The sequence below is a fragment of the Microtus ochrogaster genome, chromosome 24, assembly GCF_000317375.1.
Source record: "Microtus ochrogaster isolate Prairie Vole_2 chromosome 24, MicOch1.0, whole genome shotgun sequence".
Taxonomy (NCBI): Eukaryota; Metazoa; Chordata; class Mammalia; order Rodentia; family Cricetidae; genus Microtus; species Microtus ochrogaster.
In genome coordinates, this window is record NC_022024.1 from 269,774 (window position 1) to 283,198 (window position 13,425).

At 42.6% G+C, this 13,425-nt stretch overlaps 1 protein-coding gene across 3 annotated transcripts in view; it reads right to left on the reverse strand.

The window, feature by feature from the left end:
- Mdm2 (MDM2 proto-oncogene) overlaps positions 1-9,642 on the reverse strand; it is a 23,040-nt gene extending 13,398 nt beyond the window's left edge. The window contains exons 1-6 of one of the 3 annotated variants that reach the window (XM_005357897.2): positions 9,496-9,642; positions 9,048-9,122; positions 8,815-8,899; positions 4,382-4,456; positions 1,168-1,301; positions 748-797 (exon numbers count right to left, since the gene is read on the reverse strand). In XM_005357897.2, coding sequence (XP_005357954.1) covers positions 748-797; positions 1,168-1,301; positions 4,382-4,456; positions 8,815-8,895 — 340 coding nt within the window. In that variant the 5' untranslated portion in view covers positions 8,896-8,899; positions 9,048-9,122; positions 9,496-9,642. Of the gene's footprint in view, positions 1-747; positions 798-1,167; positions 1,302-4,381; positions 4,457-8,814; positions 8,900-9,047; positions 9,210-9,495 lie in introns of all 3 variants that reach the window. The other 2 variants (XM_026784548.1, XM_013350275.2) reach the window with 2 other exon arrangements.
- Between the last annotated feature and the right edge of the window lie 3,783 nt (positions 9,643-13,425).

Here is a 13,425-nt window from a genome sequence, read left to right on the forward strand (position 1 = left end):
CCAAACCAGCCTAGAAAATTTACAGGGATCCAATCTCAAAACAAAGCAAAAAAGTAAACAGAGGCTGGAACTATGGCTCAGTGGTTAAGAGCATTGGCTATTATTCCAGACAAATCTGGATATCTCACAACTATCTGTAATTCCAGTTCTAGACCTGATGGCCTTCTCTGTCTTCACAGGCACTGCACACAGATGGTACACAGACATACACACAGACAAAACACTGACACACATAAAAATAAGTAATAATTTACAACAAAATTAGTCAGCACTGAAAGAGGTGACGAAAATGATAAATAAAGAGAACCAGAAACACAAAATGCACACAGATAGCAACAATGTCTCTGTACTGTTTTGTTCTGCCTTTTACTTTACAGTGCTAGGGATTACAGCAGAACTGCACACAGGCTGGGAAAGCACTCTTCCACTAAGTATGTCTCCAATCCTTAAAACACAATTAGAGAGACTGGCAGGACGCTTGCACGGAACCCTAAAAGTCTGAGGAGGATTTCTAGAGCCCACATAAAAAGAATGTCACATGAGTTCCACATAGACATCATGGCCCGTGTCCCACCAACAGACATGTATCATATACACACACACCAAGATACTCAAACACTTTCTAAAAGCTCAAGGGTTCTCAACTACACAGTGAGTTTGAGGTTAGACTAGGATACATGAGACCCTGAATCAGAAAGAACTGTCTTCAGAGCTACAGTATTTTCAGAGTATTCAAAATTAACTTACCTTGCTGACTTACGACCACCAAGTTTCTGTAGATCATTGTATATATTTTCCTTGTAAGGAAAAAAAAAATTATAAATAGAGAACCTAGAACTGAGTGAAGTTAGATTCCTTACACGCCCAAACAACCAAAGACTGGACAGGCCTGATGGCCTGAGTTCAATCCTAAGAACTCACACAGTGGAGGGAGCTATCTTCTGAACGCCACACTCACAAGGAACATGCTCACACACAATTAAACAAACAACAACATATATCAACAAACAGGAATTCAGGTTCCCAAACAATATACTACCCCCTCCCCAAATGAGTATCAGGGCCAGGAGTGTCAGCAGCAGTAGAGCATCTTGTATGAATGGCCACAGTTTCTCTCTGACAGAGGGACAGAGATGGAGGCGAGCTGCAGCTTTCTGATTTATTTACCTGTGCTCTTTCACGGAGAAGCTTGGCACTCCAAACAAGTCTCCTAGAAGATCATTTGAACAATACACAATATGTTGCTGCTTCTCATCATATAATCGTTTAGTCATAATATACTGGCCAAGATAAAATATAATCTGAAATAGAAATGTCATTTTTAAATATTAAAGGAAACTAAATATCAGTTTTGCATACATTGAGTAATACCCCCTTATCCAAACAACCACATCCACAATCCTATACAAGACCATTTTGTGTCTAGAAGCTCTTTTTAAGTTGATGAAAACAGAAGTAACTGTTCCTTTCCTTCACATTACTTAAATGAGTTTCTTTTCTTTTTTCTCATAAACCTTAATCCTGCTCAGAAATCTAGATACTAACATTCTAGGAAAGAAAGGGGAGGCAAAAATGCAAAAAAAAAAAAAAATGAAGAAAACAATCACCTAAAACTTCAACAGCTCTGAAGTCATCCCAGAGGAACAGGAAAATCACCAATGGCATCTCCCAATCAGACAGTCTCAGTTATTACTGCAATCAACCCAAGTAGTCCATGGTCCCAACCACTACTATTAAATTAAACAGTAGTGCTCTGTGCGCCATTAAATCAGTTTTAGCACACACTGTTATCCCAAAAGCAGCCCATCAACAAGACAAGTCTGTAAGCATATTACAGTGCACAGTGCAGCTGTCAGTACAGCCTCACTGTCCCGACACAATTGTTATCACGGGATGGAAATGAAAAGGCCGCCCCTTGGTCTGACACCGAGCACCGCCAAAATAGAAAGAAACCTAAAAAAGGATGAAGAAACCACTCTAGGACTGACCCCTATTCCAGTGCACTTTTTACTACCCCATACTGATTTTCACTACTCTCTCAAGTGCCCCAGGAGAAAGAACTGAAAACAGACAATATAAACAGCTCTAAGTCCCACATCCACGGTCCATCCAACTCTGGGTCTAAACTAACTCCAGAGATCTGTCCTAAACAAGGAAATGTTTTTCCTTGTCAATACTCCTTAAATAATACAGTTATTAACAACTGCTTACATCATGTATTAGGTAATATAGAGATATCAAAGCATAAGGAAAACTGTACATACACTGCATTAAAAGTTTTATGTTTTAAAGTAAGGGACTTGGAAGGCAATGCCCTGTGGAGAACAGAAGAACATCACTGAGCCACTGCATACAGCTCAATACGAGCACCCAACATCTTTTTGATGGCTTTGATCTATTTTCTACTCTGTCTATTGCTAAATCCATACTTTCTTGTTTATTTCCTTAACTAATTTTATAAAGGTCAACCCAAAAAGTTAATGACCCTAAAAACATCACTTAACACTTAAGAGACTTAGTAGTTTTAGTAGCTAAGCAGGAATCAATCAACTTTTTTTGTTTTGTTTTGTTTTTCGAGATAGGGTTCTCTGTTAACAGCTCTGACTGTCCTGCTCTGTAGACCAGGCTGGCCTTCAACTCAGAGATCCGCCTGCCCCTGCCTCCTGAGTGCTGATATTAAATATGTGTGCCATCACCACCCAGTGAGTCAATCAATACTAAAGGAACGTGCCTACACGTCCATGATCACAGACGCTGCTGCAGGCAGTGGGTCAAGAAAAATAGGTTCCTCCTAGAAAGTATCCTCTAAGAGGTTTCTAACAGTATAGCTGATTCAGTCTCTTCCTGTCCCACTAACCAGTCATAAGAACAAAACTTCAGTGTTTTAAGTAAACAAGATAACACTTGTATCTCTCACACTGAAATTGTCTACAACTGCCCAGCCACTCACTGAAAACCATACTTTCATAAACAACTTTAAGGTAAACAACAGTACAATGCTGTGTCCATGAAACAGACAACAGATTCATGGAATCAACTCACCCGGGATTTCAGTACAGTACATTGTACTCTTGTAGCTCTAGAGCACATCCTGGGACCCAGGGATACCCAAGAAGTCCTTCGATAAAATTAAGGGAATTCAACAATTGTGATGGGGAGGGATTATGGGGAGGGGGTATGATCTTCATTTTCACTAAATTTGAACTGAAACTTAGTTTTCTCATCAATTATGAATATAGGCAACAAATGATAATATTTGTAATTTCTGTCACCAATAAACAAACTGTTTTTGTACTGTGCTATCCCTAAAAACAAATATTTTAACATTTTATTTCATTCCTTACTACACTAAATTCAAACTTACTGTCAGAATTTGTTTTGTTTTTATGTGCACTGATGTTCTGCCTGAATGTATGCCTGGGTAAGGGTGCCCTGGAACTGAAGTTACAGACAGCTGTGGGCTGCCATGTGCAAGCTGGGAATTGAATTTGGGTCTTCTAGAAGAGCAGTCAGTGTTCCTAACTGCTGAGCCACCTCTCCAGCCCCGTATTTTGCTAATGTAAAAGGTTTATACTGGGCAGGTGAGATGGTTCAAAAGGTAAAGGTGCTTCCTGCCAAGCCAGATGACCCTTGTCTGATTACCCAGGATTCACCGGGTAGGAGAGAACTGATTCCTCAAAATGTCCTTTAATCTCCATTATACATGTACATATACACAAAATAAATAAAGCTTTAAAAATTAAAAAGTAACTAAAAGTACATTATCATAAATTTGTTTACTGTTATGCATTTAAATGATTCTGAGAAATTACAAATCAGAGACTTTTACCAATTTGCCAAATGAGCTCACAGCACAAATGCTAAGAATTCTATAACCCCAAGCACTCAGAGGCATGGGCAGGTGGACTTCTGTGAGTTAGAGGCCAGTCTGGTCTACAAAGAGATTTCCAGGACATCAGAGCTACATAGAAAAACCTTGTCTCAAAAAAAGAAAGTCATACAAATTAGTATTTTTAGCTTCAAAATATAGTTCAAATGGTCACAAAACAGTGTCTCTGCTTATTACAAAATCTTTCTATATAACAAATCTTACCCACAAACTTGAAAAAAATATAGCTATTAAGACTATTATTAACTATTAATAGTATTAACTATTAAGTATTCAGGTTACAGAGATGGCTCGGTGGTTAAGAGCACTGGCTGTTCTTCCAGAGGACCTAAGTAGAATTCCCAGGAACCACATGGTAACTCACAACCATCTGTAATGAGATCTGGCGCCCTCTTCTGGTCTGCAGGTGTACATACAGACTGAACAATGTATACATAATAAAATCAAAAAAGGAAAAAAAGACTCAATTCTCTATCTCTCGGTTCTGCTCACCTCTTTCATAGTATAAGTATCCTTTTGCGCACCAACAGACTTTAACAACTTCAAAAGCAATGGCTTTGGTCTAACCTGTAGAAGAAAAGAACAGCTGCTGTTATATCCATGAGAGCACTCTCCAGCATAAGCCCACCAAGTCTGTCCAAAAGGAAGCCCAATAAAGGCAGCAAATACCATTTAACAATTTGTTACAAAGTCAGACCTCAAAAAGTTGGGTTTTACACTAAGTGCAATAGACTTCATAAATGGAGAAGCACACATCACCAAAGAGGAGGAAAAATGCTATAGAAAAAAACTATCGTATTAAGCAATTATCATGAAGTCATTAAATACTATTAGTTGTGATCAAAAAACAAACAGTATCAAGGGCCAGGTGGTGGTGGTGCAAGCCTTTAATTCCAGACAGGCAGGTGGATCTCTGTGGGTTCAAGGCCAGCCTAGCCCACAAAAGCTAGTTCCAGGGAAGGCTCTAAAGATAGAGAAACCCAGTTTCAAAAAAAACAAACAAACAAAAAACAGTATCAAGAGGCTCAGAGATTAAAAGTACTTGTTGCTTATGCAGAGGACCCAGGCTCAGTTCCTAGGACCCACCAACCATCAGGCACTTCACAACTGCCTGAAACTCCAGCTTGTTTCAGGTGATTCAACATCGTCTTCTGGCTTCTGCAGGGACTGAACATACATGGGAATGTGATACTATTTCCTTTCTCCAGCTCTATCATCTGTTTACTACTAAAAAATCTAGTTGAGATCCAGTGTGCTTAGTAAGTGTACTGTACAAACCCAAAGGTCTGCTCTAAGGAAACTTACAGAATGAAGGAGAAAAAAATACACCTTTAGGACTAAGCCTATCACCAATCTATTATACACCCAACTGCTACAGAACAAATCCAAACCAAAGAGGTAATGAACAATTCAAAGACTACAATTCATGTCCCTCAACTACAGCTCAGTATTTTCTTCCTATGTGATTTACACTTCAAACACTCAGTTATAATCATTTACAATGCACCCAAAAAGGCAAGATAGTGCCACAAAAAAAAAAAAAAAAGGACAGGACTTTTATTTAAAGAGCATGCCAGTAAAATCAAAAGAGCCAGAAGGTATTTTTTCCATGTCTAGCCAATTAAAGCAAAGTACTAAATGAACTACAGGAGTGAATACAAAATAACCCTTATTTGTAAAAACAGGTCTTACTGTAGCAGAAGCTACAGTCTAGGCTGACTCTAATCTAGCCTTCCCAGTAGTGAGGTAATAACTGGTGGGGCTAAGAGATAACTTAGAGGCTAAGAACACTTGCTGCTCTTACAGAGGCCCTGGGTTTTGTTCCCAGCACTCACATAATAGATCAAAACCATCTGTAACGAGTTCCAAGGACTCTGACACCCTCTTCTGGCTTCTGTAGGCACCAGGCATCCACATGGTACACATACACCCATGCAGGCAAAACATTCACACTCACAAAATAAAAATCCTTAAAAAGCTAGGCGGTGGTGGCACATGCCAGCACTCAGGAGGCAGAGGCAGGTCTTATAAGGTTAGTTTCGGGACAGGCTCCAAAGCTACAGAGAAACTCTGTCTCAAAAAAGAAAAAGAAAAAAAAAAGACAACAGCCACCTAACTGGCAAGCTGCACTACTCTGAAGATGCTCCTGTCCCTTACAGCTTTAATGAGTCTTTTGTTTCATTTTGTTTATGCATATGAGTATCTTACCTGCATGTACTTCTGTGCACCACTTGTGTCCTTGGTCCCCAAAGAGGTCAGAAAAGAATGTCAAATCCTTTAGCACTGGAGTTACAGATGGCTGTGAGTCATCACATGGGTGGTGAGAATGGAACCAGGTCCACTAGCAGTAACCAGCACTCCTAGCCACTTAGCTGTCTTTCCCTAGCAGGACAGTTTTTTATGGCTTCACATGGTGCAAACCCTTTGTCTACATGGCCTAGAATGCAACCTCAGGAGGTAGCCTCAAGACAAACCGGACTAAAGTGAATACCACTTCTGGACAGCATTTGGTTTATTTTTAAAAGACTGTTAAATGCTTTAAGGATAGTAAGTACACTGAGTCAACTAAAGTTGAAAGAATGTTTGGAAAACCAGGATGGAGTAGGCATGTAATGTGATCATGCTCACTGTATCTGCAAAACTCAACTTTTATAAACTCACCCCCACACAAATCATTATCTTTGCATATTTATTTTTGATATTTGGGACTTTTTAAAAAATTTTTAGCAATTTTTATGTGTATTGGTGTTTCACCTGCATGTATATCTGTATGCCATGTTCATACAGTACCCCTAGAGGCCAAAAGAGGCCAGTAGATCTTCTGAAACTGGAATTACAAGAGGGCTGAGCCACCTTGTTGGTGATGGGAATCCAACCTAGATCCTTTGAAAAAGCAGCAAGTGCACTTGTAACTAACTACTCAGCACCCTCTCCAGTCCCACTTTTTTAAAGACTATTTTTAGCGGTTTTAAAATGCTCTTTAGAAATGCATTTATTCCTGCCAGGCGGTGGTGGCGCACGCCTTTAATCCCAGCACTCTGAAGGCAGAGGCAGGCGGATCTCTGAGTTTTAGGCCAGCCTGGTCTACAAGAGCTAGTTCCAGGACAGGCTCCAAAGCTAGAGAAACCCTGTCTCGAAAAACAAAAAAACAAAAACAAAAAACAAAAAAAAAGAAAGAAAAAGAAATGTATTTATTCCTAAAGAGTACAGAAATAGGTTATCAAATACCAAATAGTCAATACTGTAACTATACATATAAATGGCATTATTCACACAGAGAAATTTGTATTTAGGAAGATGTGTATGCATGTAACAAAAATTAATGAAAACAAGGTTGTGAATTTGCAAAATAGAAAAAGCATATTGGAGGCTTTGGAAAAAGAAGGAACAAACTGTACAATTATAATCTCAGAAACAAGGAAGAAGTTTCAAAAAAAAAAAAAGGGAACCACCTGGACGTGGTGGTGCAGGCTTTTAATCCCAACACTCAGAAGGAAGAGGCTGCCAGATCTCTGGGAGTTCAAGGCCAGCCTGGTCTACAGAGTGAATTCCAGGACAACATGACAGCATAGCTAAATCTGTCACAACCCCACATGCAAAAAAACAAGTTTTAAAGTACTACATGAAAATACGATAAATACGTGCATAATCTTTGAACAGATTCTTGCAAAACATTCTAAGAAAACTCAGAAGTCATCAAAGCAGATAAATCTGACTATATAAAAATATTTTCAGTAATAAAGACATCAAGTTACATACAGTACTAGTAAAAAAAATTAACTACACTGAAAATGCGCAGAACTAGAGAATCATGGAAACTACTATGAAAAACGCAAAAGGGAATGAGGGGAGAAGGAAAAGAGGGGGCTAAACAGAGGCAGAGGTTGAGCACAACTTCTGATAAACAAGTTACTTGATAAATCAAAGGATAGGCTGCTCACTGGAGATCCAGGCCTGAATCCTGAAACAACAGTGCAGTAACAGTAAAACTGGCTCACAGTCCTAGGACACAGTTTATAAACAACGAGAAGGGCGTGTGAAGAATGCCAACCAGAAACGATAATGTTTAAAGAAGTGGAAAGCTAAAATACCTTGACAAGTATGCATGTAGCAAATCATCACATTCTTCAACAATATGTACAAAATGACATCAAAAGGAAAAAAGAAAGCTAGTGCTAATTCAGTGCTGGCAGGAGTGAAGACCATCATCACCTTTTGGTGAGCCAGTTACCAGTGAGCAATCAGATGTGCTTATTCAGGTCCTACGATTTCTACTTCCTTATCTTTCTTACAGAATAATGACACACAGGAGGCAACTTTTACATCTACCAGTAGGTCACAGGGCTAAGAATGTAGCTCAGCTCAGTGGGACAGTACTTATGCACCCACAGCCCAAAGGCTGGGGTCCAATCTGACACCGAAAGCAAACAAAAGCTGTAAAGACTTAAGAAAAACACTCAAATGGTGTGCTTCAGTCATCAAAAACTCTGCAGTCATTAAAAGTAATTCTGTAGTTTACTGAGGACACCTTTATATATTAATATAGAATAGGAAACAAGATATAGACTGGTACTTTGAATTTTTATTTTATGCATTTCTGTGATGACTAAAAGCTTCAAGAGTTTATATTTATAGTGCCTTTAAGATCACCATTTACACAGCTGTAGAACAAACACGACAATGCATGTCATAAGCGTTAGCATCCACACTTGATGTAATGGAACTCATTTTAAAGGCCGTGTCAGTGAAGAGCTATGAAAATACAGATTCTTGCAGTTAATTCCCTAATGCAATCACAACCGAGGAAGTTTTCATTAAACATACAGTTACAATTTTAGGGCTGTGCTACAGCTTGGGTTTAAGCGTCTTAATTGACTACCTAGTAAGATAAGTTATTTTTATACACTCAAGACAAAAATACCAACCAGAGTCTCTTGTTCCGAAGCTGGAATCTGTGAGGTGCTTACGGCACCATCAGTAGACACAGACATGTTGGTATTGCACATTGGCCTACAAGTAGAAAGAAAAAAGAGAAAAAAAAAACAGACGATAAAAACTTGAAATGGTAAAATACTTTTTTTATATAAAAGAAACAAAAAGTGTCTTTAACAGTAGCTTTCGTAAATCAAAAAAGGACATGAAACGAGTTGTCCCTTACGTGGATCCACGCAGGAGAGGCGCCGTCGTCGGGGAAGCCACAGGTGTCCCCTCTCCGCTCGCCGGCAGCAGACGGCTGCAGAAAAGGCCGGGTTTAAATAGCCCCAGCTGGAGGCAAGTCGGGGCTTAGCTCCTCCAGCAGGCGACGCGGAACGTGTCCCAACTTGACCAGCCCGACAGGAAAAGCTGAGTCAACTCGGGGCAGCCCGGTCCCGCCCCACCCAGAGGTGCAGGCCACAGGCACCCGCGGTCGCCCGGACCCCTGCGGGGAGCCCAGAGCGACCCCGGAGACCACCCGCATCCTCCGCCGCGGGGCCTGCCGGGAGGCCCCCCCGCCCGGCGCCCCGCCAGCCGAGGCCCCGCCCTCCGGCCCGGCGAGGACACCGCGGCCAGCCGCCAGCAAACGGTCACCCGGCCTCGTGCCCCGCGCCCCCGCTTCCGGCGCCTACCCTCTCCTCCCCGCGTGGCTCCCGACCCTTCACGGGACGCGCGGAGGCCCGGCGACCATTTCGCTCCGGAGCTCGAGCGACGGCGGCTCCTGGCTGAGAGCCCGGCCGCCTCTCGGCTACCCGGGCCGAGGAGGCCCCCGCCACAAAGCGGAGTTCCGCGGCGCGCGCCCCCTGCCGCCCGCGGGGAGAATGCCGGAAGTCACGGCCCATCCGGGAACCGGCGCGCGCGCGCGCACGCACGCACGGCACCGCCTTCTGGACCAATAGAACCAATAGGAGGCTGGCGTGCGCGCGCGGGGCGTGGGGAGGGGTGGGGGCCCGCGCAGCGCAGGTGTGGCGAATGGCGTTTGATGAGTTAGTTTTGTTGTTCTTGTTAAACCGCAACGGTAACGCGGCAGATTCGTATCCAAGACGGAAACAAGAATAACAGCTGTGTGGTATTTTAAACCCACCCCGCCTGCTGCTGGAGTTGTATACCAATGAGTTATTTTAAGACTTTAAAAATAGGACTGGGGAGATGGCTCGGTAGTAAAGAGTACGGCTCCTTTTCCGGTTCTCACCACCCACGCCACATAAACTGTAGTTTCCAGGGGAATCCATCAGCCTCTTCTGGCTTGCGTGATCAACTAACTGTACACATACTCATAATTAAAATTTAATTGTTTTCTTAAAAAGCCATAGACGTATACTCCAATGTTCACAATTTTCTAGTTGGTGGTTATAGAAGGCATTGGGTCTTGAAGCTGAACCCAGATGTACTGGGTCCTGTCTGTAATCCCAGAGGAGAGAAACACAGCTGACTGAGTCTACTTTTTTGTTTTGTTTTGTTTTTCGAGATAGGGTTTCTCTGTAGCTTTGGAGCCTGTCCTGGAGCTCCGAGTCTACTTTTTAAGATATATTTAAGAACCTGGGCAAGGGTGGCACACTCTTTTAATCCCCAGCACTTGGGAGACCGAAACAGGTGGATCTCAGTGAGTTCGAGACCAGCCTGGTCTACATAGCGAATTCCAGGACAGGCTCCAAAGCTACAGAGAAACCCTGTGATGAAAAAAAAAAAAAAAAAAAAGAGGAATGTAGGGTATCATAAGGCTCCTGTTGGGGCGGTCCTGTATTGATCAATCCTCGGCACCAAAATTAAAACCCCCAGATCTTAAATCAAGATTGGTGGGAATTTGTACAGTCAAAGATAATCGGGACTGAGACAGGAGGATAGCTTGAGACAAAAGAGCACTGGCTGTTCTTCCAGAGGACCTAAGTAGAATTCCCAGCAACCACATGGTGCCTTACAACCATCCTTAATGAGATCTGGCGCCCTTTTTTTGCATGTGGGCATACATGGATGTAGATGTTGTATACATAATAAATAAATCTTTAAAAAAAAAAAGACATTTAAGAATGTAGGGTAAACTGGCGATGGTTGTGCATGCCTTTAATCCCAGGCAGAGGCAGGTAGATCAGATCTCTATGAGTTCGAGGCCAGCCTGGTCTACAAGAGCTAGTTCCAGGACAGGCTCCAAAGCTACAGAGAAACCCTGTGATGGAAAAAAAAAAAAAAAAGAGGAATGTAGGGTATCATAAGGCTCCTGTTGGGGCGGTCCTGTATTGATCAATCCTCGGCACCAAAATTAAAACCCCCAGATCTTAAATCAAGATTGGTGGTAATTTGTACAGTCAAAGATAATCAGGACTGAGACAGGAGGATAGCTTGAGACAAGCAATGTAAAGCTAATTTGAATAACATTGATAATCCATCTCAAGAAGACAGAAGGAACTTTTGTTCTTTGGGATTTGGACCAGGCATGGTGGCATAGGCCTTTAACCCCAGCAATAGGGAAGAAGAAACTGATGAGTTCAAGGCCAACCTGGGCTACATAGAGAGACCTTGTCAAAGAAAGAAAGAAGTAGCTGAGCGGGTGGAGGGGTCTCCCAGCAGCATAAAGCCTTGCCCGGCTCCATTCCCAGTACCAGATAAGTCAGGCATGATGGTGCACATGTGTAGGCCCATCACTTGGGAGGTGGAGGCAGGAGGATCAGAAGTTTGAGGCCAGCCAGAGACAACATGAGATCCTGTGTTGAAACAAGCCCCACCATTATTAACCTCAAGGACTTGGTGTGGCTTTTTAAATCATTCCTTTATGAAACCAAATACAGTTAGATTTCTGGTTGTCAGATTCTATACCTAACACCAAATGGATGAATACTTCAAGCCGGGTGTGGTGGCACATACCTGTGATGTCAACACTCGGGAGTCTGAGAGTTTTACCTTGTGTATGAGTCCACCCTGGGTTATGTGGTAAAATGATGGATGAACAGGTGGGTGGGAGGGAGGAAGAGAGAATAAGAAAGAAAGACACCTCGAGTAGTAGCATAAAATTCCGGGCCTGGTAGTATGCACTTGTAAGCCCAGCATTCAAGAGACTAAGACAAAAGGATCTAACGTTCAGGGTCAGCCCAGGCTGAATAAAGAACAGAAACTGGCCTCGTTACATATCAAAACTTCATCTCCAAATAAAACCATGTATGTGAGGGGGGTGACAGTTAATCCCCATCAAAGACCTGTGGGTAATAACCATGGTTATGGTGAGAGTGCTTTCTAGCATGTGTAAATTCCTGCCTTTAATCTTCAGTCTTTCTAGGATTTGGTACTGGATGTTTACGGTGTGTAAAAAAGTAAACCAATACATGCCTCCCCGAAAAAGACTTCATGCCATACTTTGGGATGGCTTCTTACAGGGAGGGCAGACACAGTGTCTCTCTGAAAGCCATTCCCTTGTAGTAAATGTCCATCTACCTCCATCAGCACAGCAGATAAGAAGCAGTGGCATCTGTCGAGACATGCCTGCCTAAAGACAATGAGGTCATCTAGACTGCCACCAGCCCTCACCACTCTTCTGAGGGCGGTGCTAACATTCCAGAGTCGGAAAGCAAAACAATCTTTTAACTGTCCATTTGTCCCTTCACCCATTGGCAACCCGCCAGCAGAAGCCGCAAGCCTCAAATAGTACTCAAATACTCTCTGTAGTGCAGGATATTAGCCAAGTTCCAATTGCTGGGCCCTTTGAGTCTTACATTTTGTGAGGTTTCTATGCTTCTGCACACTATAAATTTATTTGCCATTTTAGATTTCAGTCTGTCCACTGTTTGCTGAGTCTTCAGAGAAGAGGGGAAACGCTGAACACACCAGACAAATGACCAAATACCAGTACCATAGACACAAAGAAAGGCATAGGTGTAGTGTAATTACACGGATGCAATTGCTGTAGTGGATCCTAGCCAAACCCTCTTTCCAGCCCAAGAAAACGATACCAGAACTAGCAAAACATTGAGTTGTTAAGTATGGAGTGAGGAAACATCACAGAACACTCAAGAGTAGAAAACCTGGAATTGAAGCTTGATTTGGAGGTAGAGTTTTGAACAGCGAATGAATAACTAAAAGGAACAATTAGAGCCAGGCAGTGGTGGCCTTTAATCCCAGCACTCAGGAGCAGAGAGTCCCAGGATCAACTGCCTAAGTTAAGGACCCTGAGGAATGAGAAATCAAACTAGATTTGCCCTCTCTAAAGCAATGGCTCCAGGTAGGGATAGAGGTTGCCTGGCATGAGCAGGCCCTGATGTCAGACTGCTGCCCGGGCCATGCCCACCTGCAGGTGCCTCTTCCTTCCAACTGCTGTGGAGGAAATGGCAAGCTCTCTACCTGTGAGTCTCTAATCCCCTAAAAGACTCCTCCGGTGCAGGGAATGATTGGAGAGGGCAGCGGCCGTTCTCACTCCCCAACCAAGTTTCCAGACTCAGGACATCAGAGGCCTAACCTGTACTGATGTGGGAGTGTCATATATCAATCTGTTGATTTCATTGGTTAAGGAATAAAGAAACTGCCTAGGCCCCTTGATAGGCCAACCCTTAGGTGGGTGGAGTAAACAGAACAGAAGG